Source organism: Bactrocera tryoni, chromosome 4, assembly GCF_016617805.1.
Source record: "Bactrocera tryoni isolate S06 chromosome 4, CSIRO_BtryS06_freeze2, whole genome shotgun sequence".
Taxonomy (NCBI): domain Eukaryota; kingdom Metazoa; phylum Arthropoda; class Insecta; order Diptera; family Tephritidae; genus Bactrocera; species Bactrocera tryoni.
The window spans coordinates 13,781,427-13,796,402 of record NC_052502.1 but is presented as its reverse complement, the minus strand read 5'-3'; the positions used below and the strand labels follow the sequence as shown (position 1 = coordinate 13,796,402).

Below are 14,976 nucleotides of genomic sequence, written 5' to 3'. Positions count from 1 at the left end.
TTGATCACAAGTAACGCAGGTGGATGTAGAGTAGTGAAATGAAAAATACTCACATGGCCAATGAGAATTGCGACTGAACTTCGCTGACAGCGGCTGCTGCCACTGCGGCCGATGGTGGCGCGTCGGGATGATTTAAAAGCAAGTTCACCAAAGGGCTGGTGCTGGCAGTGGTAGCAGCGGCGGCACCATTGATTAATGCTTGCGTCGGCTGATGTTGTTGTTGCTGTTGCTGTTGCTGTGCCGCTTGTTGGTGATGATGATGATGGCGTTGCTGTTGTAATTGTTGCTGCTGTATTTGCTGTTGTTGTTGCTGTATTTGCTGTTGTTGCTGCTGTATTTGCTGATGTTGTTGCTGTATGTGCTGTTGTTGTTGCTGTTGGATTTGCTGATGTTGCTGTTGTATATGCTGTTGTTGTTGCTGTTTCTCTTGGGTAGATATCAGATCGGCAGCGGCTTTAATAATCAAATTACTAACGGCAGTCGAAGTGGCCACCGTAACATCGGCCGGTTGATCAACAGTCTGCTCAACACTGGCCACATCATCCACCACCGCACCCGGTGCACTGGTCGGACTCATTATGATATTGCTAAGCGCAAGCGCCGCAACGGCAGCATGTTGTTGTGTTGGTTGCGGTTGCATGGCGATATCATTCAAAATCGAATTGGCCATGGTGACTTGGTGTGGCGCCATAATATTCGGCACCACAGCCGTGGCAGCACCGTTAGCTGAACATAGTATCGTGGACGGCGATACAGCGGGATTCATGATCATTTCCGTGGAAATGCCGCCGGTAGGATCCGCGACGGTTGTGGCATTTGGCGTGCCTTGTACATTGACGGACGCCTCGACCACAACATTCGGCGACACAGCTGCGTTCGGGCTGCCACCCATAGCTGTAGGCAAGAGTTGTTGCATCGGCATGGCATTTAGTACAGCCGCAGGTTCTGAATTCAATATTATATCCTGTGTAATGGGTGAATTATGGCCATTCAACGAGTTATTTGGTGAGACAGAGAGTGTGGCTGTGAGACCAGTGTGTGGCGAAGAACCACTCGAACTGTTAGAATTCGAGGAAGAGTTGCTCGATATGGACAAACTACGTTCGAGTATGGCTGGTGGTTGCTGTTGCTGCATAATGTCACCGAATGGATGATCAATAACTGCACTGACAGCGCTATTAACACCACCCACGCCGCTAAATAGAGTTTCCTCTACAACAGCCGCCACAGTGGGATCATCTGCCACCGCTGTGGATTTGGTTAAATCCGTAATGAATTTGTCTACAGCGACAATTTGTTGTTGTTGTGCCACAGCTTTAGCGATTTTAGTCTTGACGGCCAACTCAACGGCCGCCGCTACGGATGGCGGCGCTACGGCAGCTACTGGAAACGCGGACATGCTATTCGAATCGAACATCATCGCGTCCATGCTGTTCTTGTGATCATAATGTGCGTGAAACTGCATGGCCGACGGACTAATGGGTGCGCCGCAATTAGCCATAACCACATCGGGCGCTTGTATGGCCTCGGCCAGTGAGCTTTGCGATGTCTCATCGATCAACTCAGTCTTGAGCGTGTCAGCTACGTTCAGGCGCACCAACTGCTGATCCGTCAACATGGGCGTGGCGGTGGGCAATGAAGGGCGGCGCACACCCATCGGCATTTGCGTGGTAATTGGTGGTGGCATCATGCCGGAATCGATCTCCTGTTTGGTCTCCGTGCCGGCAGGCCAAAGCACTGCGCCAGCGCCACCACCAGCGCCCGCAGTACCACCCAGTGCGGGCGCCAAAGCGTTCGTTGTATCCATAAATGTGTTGGCATCTACAAATATACATAAGATTCCGTTAATAACGCCCAGAGAGGGGGAAGAAGTGGCAGCATGTCATTTGTTATGTAAGAATAATAAAAAATAAATAAAAATTGTATTTCATTGAAAATGGACAAACATATTTAGTTACTCTTTGTTTTTTCGTATTGTAAATTTATATAGATTTATATTATATATATATATATGATGTATATATACTTTTTAACAGAAACTTATATATGTGCTTAAGGACTAAATTTTATGTGCTACGACTTATAAGTAAGTTTTGTTCAAATCTAATGTTTTTATGACTAATTTTGTTAAATTAAGTTTCCAATTATGCTATTTTGCTTGCAGCAACTATATTCATCAGCCAAATTGCTTGCGTTTGTTTGAGAAAATCTCTCGGGATTTCGTTATATTTTGATTTCACTCTAATAATAATGGTTAAAAAATATATTCCATATAACGGTTTATATATAATTCAATTTCACTCCAATTAATTGATAAAAAAATGTTTTTCATATAACGGTTTTTATATAGTTTTGACTGCATTTGGTTGATGAGCTGGGGAAATTACTTTGAGTGCATCATAAGTACACACATACACACACACATTCACTAGTTTGTTAAATTTGTTTGCAAACAAACACATACCGACACACATGAGCACATAGTGAATACGAGTACAAAAGCAGTAGGTAAAGAGCTACACTAGAGCAGATTAAATTTTATTGATAACGAAATTTTATTAAAAAAAAAAGTAAAAAAAAGGAAATATGTGGACGACTACTGAAAAGGGGAAAGTGTTAAGTAGGAAATCAACATTGAATAGGTTTGCTCATTTTATGCGGTTTTTTATGATTCGAATACGCAGTGAAAGTGAATACAAATGTTTTGAGGTCGACTTAAAATGCAAAAGTTGCAAAATTCACTTCTTTAAATATTACAAAATAACAAATAAATAAGTTTTCATATTTACCAACCAATATTTTTTTTTAATAATATATTATTTATCATTAATTTTGAAATTTTTTATTTAAAATTTGTTAAAAGCATTTCACTTTTCACTTTCTCTCTGATATATTGACATATTTTCCAACTAATATTTGTTAAAAATATGGCTTAGTAATTTTTCACTTTAAGTTAAGAGCTCCTGATTTGACAAAGTAAGCAGCAAAAATTGGATCCATTCTAATTCTAAGGCATTTTATAACAAAATGATTCGAATTTTGTATTTTTATTATTAAATTATTATAATAATTTACATGAAAGCTTCCAAAAACTCAGGCAAGCTTACATGTCACTGTTATAACAATTTATATGAAAGCTTCTGAAAGCTCAGGCAAGCTTATATGTAACTTGCTATGAGTAAAATTTTTCACTCGATTTTTATCAATAAATGCCAAATTGGATGAATTAAATAGAAAACTTTAATGAAAGCACCTGAAAACTAAGGTATTATATGCAACTTCCAATATAAAATATTTTTCAATAACTTTTAAGCGACTTTACGTATGTATGTACATATGTATATTCCAAAATAAATATTTATGTATATACATATGTATGTAGGTAATAGAAAATTTCAATTTCAAATATTCTAACGATATTTTAAATAAAGCTTTGGTTTGTATTAATTATAATGTAATAATTGTTTAATTCTTTTTTTTAATTAAATGTCAATATATTAATAAAAAATTAAATTTCATAAACTTTTTTTGTTAAGGATATTTTTTAATTCTCGAAACACTTTCATGTAAAATGGAGTACGGAAGCTTTGATGAAATTATTATATTACAGCTCAATATGAAGAACTAAATTCTATCAAATTTACATTTTCATAGGTACTTAATACTGCCACACACTCACACATACTTACATACATACAAACTTAAAATCTACATATATGTAACACATGGCATTCATTCAAGCTCTCTCTCTCCCTTCGCCAAAATAACACAACTCAAAATAATCTCCAACCACTTTGAAATCGAATCTCATGTCCAGCATGATCGACAAATTTGGTTACAACTAAATTAAGAAATTACAAATGTTTATTTTTGTTTTTTGGTTTTTTCCAATACTTACAGCTAGGTTGTTTAAATTAAATGAAAAAAATTAAAAAATAACCGCACCGCTTAACTTATGAATAACTATTCTCTAAGTGAGTTCACTTATGCTATGTTTGTTGTGTTTGTGTTCATGTTCATGTGTAAGTAGTTAGATATTTATATATTATATATATATATGTAGATATATATCGGCAAAACTATGTAATATATAAAGTACGATTATAAGAATTATGGTAAGTGTGGGGGAATAATAAAAAGAGTTGCATTTGAAAGTTTGCTTTGTAGTTGCAATGGGTTGGTTCACGTACGAAAACGTTTGGAGCGCGCTAAGAACCTGTAAAATAGGAATATAAAAGAGAAGAGCCCAATTTGATACTGAGTGAATGGGAGGACGACCAACGTTGATGATCTCGCACTATTGCCACTGCCAACTAGCTATTGTAGAAGCCACTGTTTGAAAAGAAGAAAACTTGATTTTTTGGTTTGTGTTTTTTTTTTGTTTTTGTTTTGTGCCTAACAAAATGGTTTGTTAATTTGAACGAAAAAGTGTAAAAAAAAAGCAAATAATATAGAAAAAAAATACAAAACATATGGATGTTACAACAATAAACCACAAAAAGTAAAAAAAGAAGAATAAAAACAAAGAAATCAATAACGAAAAGCAAAATTTAAATGTTAATGAAATTATGAATATTTTTGTTTTGGTTTTAGAAAGATTAACGCAGAATCTGTACATTACCGAAATATACATTTATGGTTGAAGCACGTTTATTGGACTGTAGGGAAGTTGTAGCAGAAGATATTCAAGTTGTTGTTGTTGGATAATGACGTCAAACGCTTGGTATTATTTAATTGCTGGAAAATTTTGGTTAGAATTTTGAAGAAAAAATAACGAGCGCGTTGAACCGATTGAATGTAGTGTTTGTTTACATTAGATGCCTTCGACTAGAGCCGAAGTTGAAAGAATGCTCTGCATTAAGACATTTGATGGAGCTGTGCCGAGTTTTGAAATTAATTAAAAAATGTTTATCTATCTGTTTCAATCAAAATCAATAATTACCAATATTAAAAAAAAACTTAGTATAAATTTATTTTATCTTAAATTAGTATTAAGAATATTTGAGCAGAATGAAAAAATTAATTTACTCTAAGACAATAATTACAAAAAATTATGCAGTTACTTTTGCATATCATTATTACCCATATTAAAAACAGAAATTTTTTTATTTTATATTCGTATTTCATATTTAAATTTTCATTAATTTAATATTACTTTTACATATTATTATATTATTACCAATATTAAGAAAAACAAGTAAAATAAATAATTCCTTAATATTCGAAATTCATATTTAATTTTTCATGAATTTAATATTCGTTACTTATTTAATTTACTTTATTAATTTTTCAAAATTATTATTCTTAGCCCGGAAATTAAAAAAAAAAACTTTTCATACAGAGCACCCTGCTTTGTTGATGAATTGACATGAATTTTATTGTTATGGAATCAAAATAGAACAAAAGAAAAATTATTAAAATGCATTAATAAATTGCGGTTGTGGGGTGAATTAAAATGTTTTAAGTTAATTTTATTTGCACATCATACAACAAAGTAGATATTTTTACACACAATTTGGTTTCAAACATTTTTATGTTATCTAATTCAATTTTATACAATTATTTTAATTTATTTGACGGCCAAATCTAGATAAAAATTTCTAATTTTTGCACAATGCATCTTAAAAATATTATTTCAAAATATTTGTCTTTTCAAAAACGTCTACAGATTCTATAACAATAATTTTTAATTAATTTAGGCGCGCATAAAAAGCAAATCAAAGTAAATAAAAGCATAAAAAAGGAAAAAAGTTATTAAAAAAGTATCATTAAGAAACTGTAGTAAGTATTATGTAATAGAGTAACAGTAAATATGTATGTAGGTACTGTAGTATGTACTATTTAGGACATGGTGGCTTAAATATATAAAGAGACAAATGCGAATACTAAATTATGTATTTTTAGTAGCTTAAGGAAAAAAAATGAAGTAAAAAATTGTTTGAAATAAGTTTTGTTTGAAATATTGTTTGTTTTGTTCTATAAACCAGTACCCTAATGTACAGTTGGTGAAGCATGTGCAGCAGGTGTGACGAGATGAGGCGAAGCTAGGCGAGGCGAGACGAGACGAAACGAACCCTGGTGTGGTGACGACAGCAGATAACAGCCAGCCGCTACGGTGTGGAGCAGTGAATAACCTGGTGTTGTGACAGCATATAAACTATTTTTTTTTTTCAACTTTCAATACTGCAGCTGGAAAATCGATAAGCATGGTTGCTTGTATGCCTTCATTTTTAGGCTTAATTTGTCTTATTTACTTTTTTTCTTCCATACAACTCGTGTATCTATGCATTTTCTTTGCATACCGGTTAGTCAGCTGTTGCAGTAGAAATGGAAATATAGCCAGTTTAGCAATTTTTTTAACGCAATCACAGCCAAATCGGTCTCCTCAGTGGACATCTACATGTGCGGTGTGTGTGCGCTTGATTCTGATAAACTTTTGTGGCAAATGATTTCGACGACAGCAATTGCAGCATGTATGTTTGGTGTTGCTCTTTCTATAGATCGCTTTAAATGTCATTTAAATTTATTATTTTTTATGTACGTTTTTTTTTTTGTTTTGTTTAATTTTTAATATACGCGTATATTTCAAGAGATTCAAGTGTTTCGCATTTGTGCATTTGCAAAGTAACGTAGTGTTTTTGGTGGCATCGTTCGACGCGCAACATTTGCAATTGTCAACATTGAAACAGCTTGAAGTTCAAATATGCATTCTCAATATATATAGATATTTATATATTTTTATGTATGTATGTGAATATACTTTCGCTTTTCAATTGATTTGATATCACTCACAAATACCTAAATTGCTAGGAGAAGGGGAAAATAAAGTAAAAATATTTTGTGATTAGTGTTGAACAAAATCCTTTTGTGAGTTAATGACTTAGCTCATTATTGTGATTTGCTGATTTTTTTTTTAATCTTTATTCTTTTAAGTTTTTATTTTAGAACACAGAGCTTTTTTATTTTTGTATTTTTATTCTTTTTTTTTTTTTTTGTTTTTGTCATTCTTATTTACGTTCAACAGTTTTATCAGGTGAACATTTTGGTATTTTTCTTACTGTATGTGATTAAATCTCCTAATCACAGAAGCAATCAAGCCAAAAAAGACTGAACGTTGAAAAGCTGCCTATCAAAGAAAATTTGGGTCCTGTGTGAAAAAAACTCTATAAAAGTTTTGTGTTCGTTGTGGCTTGCTTGTTGAGAATTCAAGTCTTCCTTCTCTGAAAATCCAATTCGTTACCGCTGTTTGTTATTTCTTGATACAAATATTCAAATACAATTAAATATTGTATACAAATAGTAGTGAAAGCAACTGCAAATCAAGTAAATAGCTTGCGGAAACAGAGCTGTTTGTTGGGTATAAAGTCTCATCTAGCAGTTTGATTAATTGTGATTCAGAGGAGAACACAATACAATGCTTCTTTTCAGTATTAATATTTTTTTTTTGCTGCATCGTTGGCGGTCTACCGCATGCCAAATGTAACCAAGAAAACTCTGCGCCAACATTCAAACATCACACATTCACACCGGCAAACTGCATTGGAAGTAGTAAATTCGACTAAATTCGCACAAAAATTCTTTTCCGATTCTTCAACATAACAAAAAACTAGAATTGTGTTATTTGAGCAAAACGACTACCGAAAAAAACTAAGGAAAACGTTAAGCCAACACACTAAACGATTACAAGTGAAACCAATATTGTATGCTAATAAATAGAATGTATGAGCTGCAATTTAAAAAAAACTCAATTAACAGAGTAAGCAATCACACATCAAAGTTGTCTGGATTAGATTCGGCGATGGCGGTGGCGGCAGCGACGTTGTCACAGTGCATGATAAACGTCGAATGAAATATTCTGCTTCTGGACTGTTGTACTTGCTTTGTGAATTGTCGCTTTCGTGTTGTGTTTTTGTGGTAGTAAGCCCAATTCGGGATATCCTCAGTTGATTAAAATGAAATAAAATCCCAAAAACTGTGCATAACTATTACTTTAGAATAGCTTTTTATGGCTTCGTCGGCAATTGCTGGTTTGTATATACTTAGTTTTTATATAAATATTGTATTAATTTAACTGCTATATAGTTTGCACGCTTAAAATTAGATTTTTTATCGTTGAACTTAGAAATTATATAAGTAAAATTTATGCGATATTTCAATTGGTTGCACTTTTTCAATGATTTACGTGTAGTTATGTATTTGCAAGCGTATAATAAGTATATAGAACGAGTTTAATTACTTTTTCTTTTTTTCTTTCGCTAACTTTATAACAAAAACAAACAAAGTATAAGCTATAGAAGACAAATTTTTAAAGGAAACGGTTTTAACAGAAAAAAAAATTGTAATTTGCATGAATCGACATCAGCGATTTAATTTAGCATTTCAGGAAATAATAAATTAAACACGTAAAAGCTGGAAATTATTGCCATATCTATGAAATATCGCAGTAAATTTCACGCTGCCTGTGAAAGATGTATGCAATTATTCCGATTGTGGCACGCAGCTCTGTGCAAAGTTGGGGGTATATGACAACTGGATTTTGCTGCTATATGGTAAGTAAACTGCATATAAGTTACGTAAAGGTACGTACTACTACTATATATAAAAAAAATTCTGCCTTATATATGATTTTTTGCTATTTATGAAACAGTAACCTCATGCTATAAACTATTTAAGTCTTATATATGACGTGTCATAATTTTAAAAATATGTTTATTATTTTATGCTTTATTTTTTATATAATAGTAATGTTTCCAATTAATATGCAATTGCGTAGTTTTCATTTACATTTTCGTTTGCTTTATATCGAAAGTATTCTTTTCTAACCTCAAACTGCCTGCCTGCCAACCTGTCTAATCTTTAAATGTACTCTCTCTATCTTTCATTGTTTTATTCGCCTGTTTCCTATATTTTTTTCACTTCTCGTTTTAAATAAAAAACGTTTTAAAAACAAAATGTAAAATAAACAAATAAATACCTTGTGCCGCTGATAAGCTACCATGCAATGCCGCTGAGCTTAATGTGGTTGCAGCTGCCAAGGTCGTGTAACTACCTTTTGGCGTGTAAACGAAAGCGTGTGGCTCGCTCTTTTTGCCACTGGAAATAATTACCAATTGCACAGTGACTGGTTTGAGTATATTCTGATGTATATAGGGTGGCACAACGCACACTAAATGAGTCTGTTTGGGGGAGATAGAGATATTGTTAATTAAATTTTAAACAAATAAAAAACAAAACTGACCTGTTGTAAATATTCCTTATCGGGCAGCACTGTTTGCTCCCACAATGCACCGCCTAAATGCTGTCGCACAGCTAATTCAGTTGCAACTTCATTTGGCGGTACACTCTCGTAGGTCTCTTGGAAGAGCACATGTGTGTCTTTGAGAAAATTCTTGCCGATAATGAAAAGTTCGAGTCCACCATCTACTGGACATGAAGTCAGTGACTTTTTGCATATTTCCGGCACACCTGGTGGTTGTGCTGCAGGGAGAAGGAAAAATGAGGTTATGATGATGTACAGAAGAATATAGATTTCTTATGCAGGGTTAATATTATAAATAACTTAACAGAACCACACCTCACTTTTTATGCTAAAATGTGCTCAATAAAATTTCTATATAAAAAAATTTAATGTTTGAATAAATTTTGTCTTCTACCTTTACTATCTCTCAAAAGCGAAAAAATAAGAAAAAAATGTTAATTTCGCTTTCATCGATTTTTTATGCAATATTAGTACTTTAAATATCTTTAAAGATCACTCTTTAAGTTAAAATATCTTAAGTTAAATTTCTTTATAAACTAAATAGTATTTTTTAATAAGTTAGCCCTGTTCCTTTACTTTATATTAAAGGCGAAAACAAAAACATTATATTTTGGACTTATTGTGTAGTAGTTTTGTTCGTTTTTAGCTGGATTTAGAAAATATCGATATACGATATACGAATTTTTGGAAAATTTTTAAAATTTTATCTAATTAAAAATGATTATTTTTTTTACAATTTAATACTCTTTTATCTTTCTCTCTTTACAAATTTCTGAATATACAGTAAATTAAAGATTGGGATAGTTGAGAAGTTGAGTCAGAGACATCGTCATTGTCACCCAATCTTCTTATAAAAATATTAAAATTTATCTGGGATTTAAGAAACTTACTGCAAATAATAGGATTTGAGCAGACTTGTAGCATTTCCAAGGTGCCATCATCATGTGTTAGCTGTGTGCGGAATACCATGCGGCAGCGTGTTGATTTCTTTTTATTCTTCTGCGCCAAATGATCCGGAAATCGGTGTTCCACATCAACGTTGCGTTCCTAAAAAATATATGACATTTAACAAAATATTAATATTAATAAAATACTTAACACCGTGGCGAGGGAACGTACCTTGAGTATGCCAACGCAATCGCAGGTAACTGTCATATCAGACTCTGGTTTAAAATCGATCTCAATGACCATGGTGCCGTCCACTTTCTTCTCATTACACTGTGTGGAGTTTTTACCAGCAACTTTGCAGGCTTGATAGAACATGTGTGGTGCCACGCGGCCGATATCAGTGCCAATGAATACTTGCAGCACAGCAGGCTTGTTGTAGCCGGTGAGACGCACAATGGGAAAACCATTGCCACTGCGATCTTTAACAGCGCCACGGCTGCCTTCAGTCTGATAACTGCAAGAAATGAAATGAGAAAATATATAGTCAAATAGTGAACACATAAAAAATGGTGTAAACCAACTTACCGCGCACGATGCTGTTGCTCTGGCTGAGAGACAATTTCCAGCTGCACACGTCCATTCGATGAGGTCACTATAGTATTTTGCGGCACCGCCGGCTGGCGCTTGTGTGCCACTCTGGTCATGGCGCGAGGACCTGTTGGTATAAATCTGCAAAATAGAGAGAGAGAGAGAGGAAAAATATTAAGAGCGATTGGTAAAAAATTGATAAAAGTTTTTACGTATTTATTTATTTTTTTTTTTATTTTCAAAAAAGTTAAGATGAGCATGAAATGGCAGTGACTATAGTGTAGCTTCATGTACTTCGTGTCGTCATAACACAGACAGATAATGATACAATTAGAGGTTAGGACGAGTTGAGATAAATATATAATATGTATGTTTATGTACATACACTTTAAGAAAGAAACAGAAAGCGTAAGTACATAATTTTTTTTATAAAAATTCACACAAACTTTTTTTCGGCACAGAAAACTGTTAATAGATAGTAGATAAATAAAGTTTCAGGTTTGCGCTTTCAGCAATTTTGTTTAGAGAACACATAAAAATATATACATACATATACAAATTGAAAAAAAAATCTTGCATACAAATAAAATTTTGGTTTAAGTTGAAGCAAAATTAAACAAAGCAAACAAAATTCTCTTACTTTGTGGGCGCCACTGTGGGCAACAGCATCAGTGTTGGTGGCGGTGCTTCAACGGTTGGCGCTTCCAAATTGGTGGCGCTGGCAATTTTTCGTATAAAAGCATCTTCGCTACACGCATCGTCATTGTCGAGCTCCACAAAGCTTTCGAGCTTTCTACGCTTCGTGCTCGTTGAATTGTCTTCCGCATATTGTGGTTGTTGTTGTTGCTGCTGTTGCGTGGTTTGATTTTGATTATTGCCACCAAGCGGCTGACTGTTAGAATCCGAATTCAAGCGCTTGCGATAGTAATCATTGGAGTCATCAGTGCAAAAATCTTCGAAATAGTCCTCATCGTCCGTGGAGTTGACAAATTTCTTGCTGGGTGTTGAACTACACACAAGTACATGCGTATGTGGTGTTGTGGTTGTTGGTGGCATAAATTGGCGGTGGTGTGTATTTATGTTTATTTTGGTATATTTTTGTCGCAGGCGTTGTTGTTAGAATATATGTATGTGTTTGCATTGAATGGAAGCAATTAGTTTTATGTTTGTCAATAAGCTTTTTATAACATTTAAGACGCACGTGTATTGCATAAGTAATATAAATATATGGCGAAAATTTTGTGCGTAGAGATTTTGCTGTTTATTGTATTATAATACTGTTAACATTTAACTCCCAACTTCTTAAAAGTTTAGATTGTTTGGAAAATTATAAAATATACAAAAACATATGTTTTAAAAAATACAGTAAAGTATTTTTTGCAAACGTTACCAATTTGGGAAAAGATAAAAATAATCACAAAATTAAAAAATAAGTAAATTAATAATGTATTATTTTTTATAGTTAGATGCAGTATCGGTAAGACTGAAATTTATTTCATTTTATCAGGAATAAAATTATTATTTCTCCTTTCCCTTTTGAAATAATATTATTTGAAATTATAATTTTGCAAAAACCAAAATTCACATTTTAATCGTGTTCTCAATTTTTATATTTTTTTTTAAGAACTGTCACTCTTATTGTTCATTTAGCTTATAGAGTGATACAAATTGACGGTAGTTTTTGGAAATCAAAAATTAGTCACCATTCAAGGTTGCATTTTAGTGAAATTGAAAAAAAAAATCTATGGTAGATATTAGACGTTCATATTTTTAAACGATTATGCTATTTCTTTGTATATATGTACATACATTCATATGGAGCCAACAGAACCCAATAGTTTTCAAAATGAAACGACGATTTTTTAAGTAAAATACCTCTTAAAAAACACAAAACATGTTTTTACTTGAAGTAAATATAATTTTTTAACAATTAGAGAATGGTGCTTGAAGAAAGTGTTTCACTTGAAAAAATCAAGTTTATCAACTATGACGACGTTAAAAAATAAACGGCTTTACAGTAACCTATTTTTTTTTTTCATAAGGAAGAAGGAAATTTCAGTGGGAATCCAAATACACATTTGTACGTATACGTATGTACATTTTATGTACATACATATGTCTGCATACATGTACATATGTATGTCCATGAGTTAGAAACTCAAATTGATTTAGCCCTTAATTTGCACCATTAGCACTTTGTTGTGATTTTCGGCTATTGACCTGGCTATGAAGCCTATAATCAAATATATTATATGTAAGTATGTACGTACTACGAATGTTCAACTAAAACACTGCGACACGTGCCGATATGTGCCTAATAGCTTGATGGTTGCGTCTATATACTTAGATATGTACACAAACAATTATATACAGCTATATGTATGTAAATATACTTATATATCCGGCGGTTTCATACAAAAAGCACTTTTCACTTCCCCAACGGGAATTAAGGTAAAAATAAACAGAGCATACTCTATACATTAATTAGGCACAAGTTCAAATAAAACAGCAACAATGTACCATATGTAAGTTTGTTGAAATGTTTGTATAAAAAACTAGCACTGAATATATGCATGATTGTTCTAATAACCAAAAAGCCTTGGACAACTGGGCACGTGTTAGGCTCTGTCAACGGAGCGTGGGCATTCAATTGGCAGAGGCAAGCACATGAAATTTAGGCATTTATGTACATGAATATAAATAACGATGTTTGAAATTTATTGATTTTTGAAAAATGACTTGAAAGCAGCATATCTAGGCACTAATTTCACTAAATGGAATAAGTATGTATGTATACAGAGGTACACCACAGGGTGGGCAGGATGTATTAATAATACAAATTTAAATTAATAAAAAAAATGTTACCTTTTTTAATTTTACTCAAATAAAATCATATAAAAGTAATTACTTGACGCTTCTATAATTCACTACTTTGTAACTTGTGTCATTAAACATTTCCTCAACTAGGCCAAGTTGCGTCAGCTATGATTTAAGCGCTTTTCCTTGCGAAATTTCATACTGAATTCAAATAAACTAGAACAATTTATCAAAATAAATACTTATGTGTGTGCAATATAAATGAAAACTCAAATATGTATGTAACTAAGGTACTGCCGTTTACCTACTTTAAAGTAAAACAAATAAACAGAAAATCAACAAAAAAATACGTATTTACGTAGAAACTCAAGTGAAGATTTCAAAGTGGCGATACGGTCAGACAGAAAACCTGAAAGTGCGATTCGCAAACTCTCATACATACATACATATCTATATTTGTATGTATGTGTATAGTATGCCAACATGCATATATACAATATAAAGAGCGGATAATTCATACTTAGGAGCTTTTCGATTGGAACGTTTGTGTGACGCCAACAAGCTGCATTCATGAACTGCCTCAACAAAAATAAAAATAAAGATTAAATTAAAAAAACAACAGCTGTCTACTCGTATATTTCACAAATGCATACACATGCATAAACAAATAAATGTACATGCATATGCATGTGTGAAAATCCTAAACAAGCTATTGGCCATTTGATTTGAAATTAAGCATTGACGCGAAGCACATAGCAAAACAAAAACTAAATAAAAAGTACTATTTAAGTTAAATAAAATAAATGATAATACAAAAATTAAAAATCAACCACTTGAGTAATTTTCTAATATATTGCAAAATAAGCTCCCGGTGTCTCGTGTGTGTTTCGGCTCACTTATTCGTTATCACCTGCAGTCTTCTAAAATTATTTATCTATGAGTAACTAAGTGCGTATATTTGTGCTTTGGCGGACCTTAAAGCTTTTTATTAAATAGAAAAGTGACTAAGTTCGACAAGACGTTTATTAAATATTTGAATATAGCAAATATTTTCGGGGAGCACAGAAAAAACGTTAACTTCGGCTACACCGAAGCTAAAATACTCTTCCCAGATGAAAATTTAAATATTATATTATGAGTTGCGAGAAAAGGACATGTGCAAATTTTAAATCGATATCTCTAAAACTGCGGTACAGTTCGCGTATATATGGACGGACATAGCCATATCGGTTCACCTTGTTACTCTGATCATTATTTGAAATTAACATATAATACTTTAGTGCGACATGCACAAGTTTTTTCCTCATTAATACACCCTGTACTTTCGAGGGTTATTTACATTTACTGTTGAAGTGTAAATAATTTACTCAAAAAACAACATTTAGTTTTTCAAAGATTACAAAATAAGTAAATTTAATAAAATA

At 32.9% G+C, this 14,976-nt stretch overlaps 1 protein-coding gene across 2 annotated transcripts in view; it reads right to left on the bottom strand.

Annotated features, from left to right (window-relative positions):
- LOC120776160 (nuclear factor of activated T-cells 5) overlaps nucleotides 1-14,976 on the bottom strand; it is an 88,281-nt gene that overhangs the window by 2,756 nt on the left and 70,549 nt on the right. For both annotated transcript variants that reach the window (XM_040106756.1, XM_040106755.1), the window contains 7 exons: nucleotides 11,376-11,744; nucleotides 10,733-10,876; nucleotides 10,379-10,661; nucleotides 10,150-10,306; nucleotides 9,239-9,477; nucleotides 8,975-9,176; nucleotides 54-1,821 (listed from right to left, as the gene is read on the bottom strand). In XM_040106756.1, coding sequence (XP_039962690.1) covers nucleotides 54-1,821; nucleotides 8,975-9,176; nucleotides 9,239-9,477; nucleotides 10,150-10,306; nucleotides 10,379-10,661; nucleotides 10,733-10,876; nucleotides 11,376-11,744 — 3,162 coding nt within the window. The remainder of the gene's footprint in view (nucleotides 1-53; nucleotides 1,822-8,974; nucleotides 9,177-9,238; nucleotides 9,478-10,149; nucleotides 10,307-10,378; nucleotides 10,662-10,732; nucleotides 10,877-11,375; nucleotides 11,745-14,976) is intronic.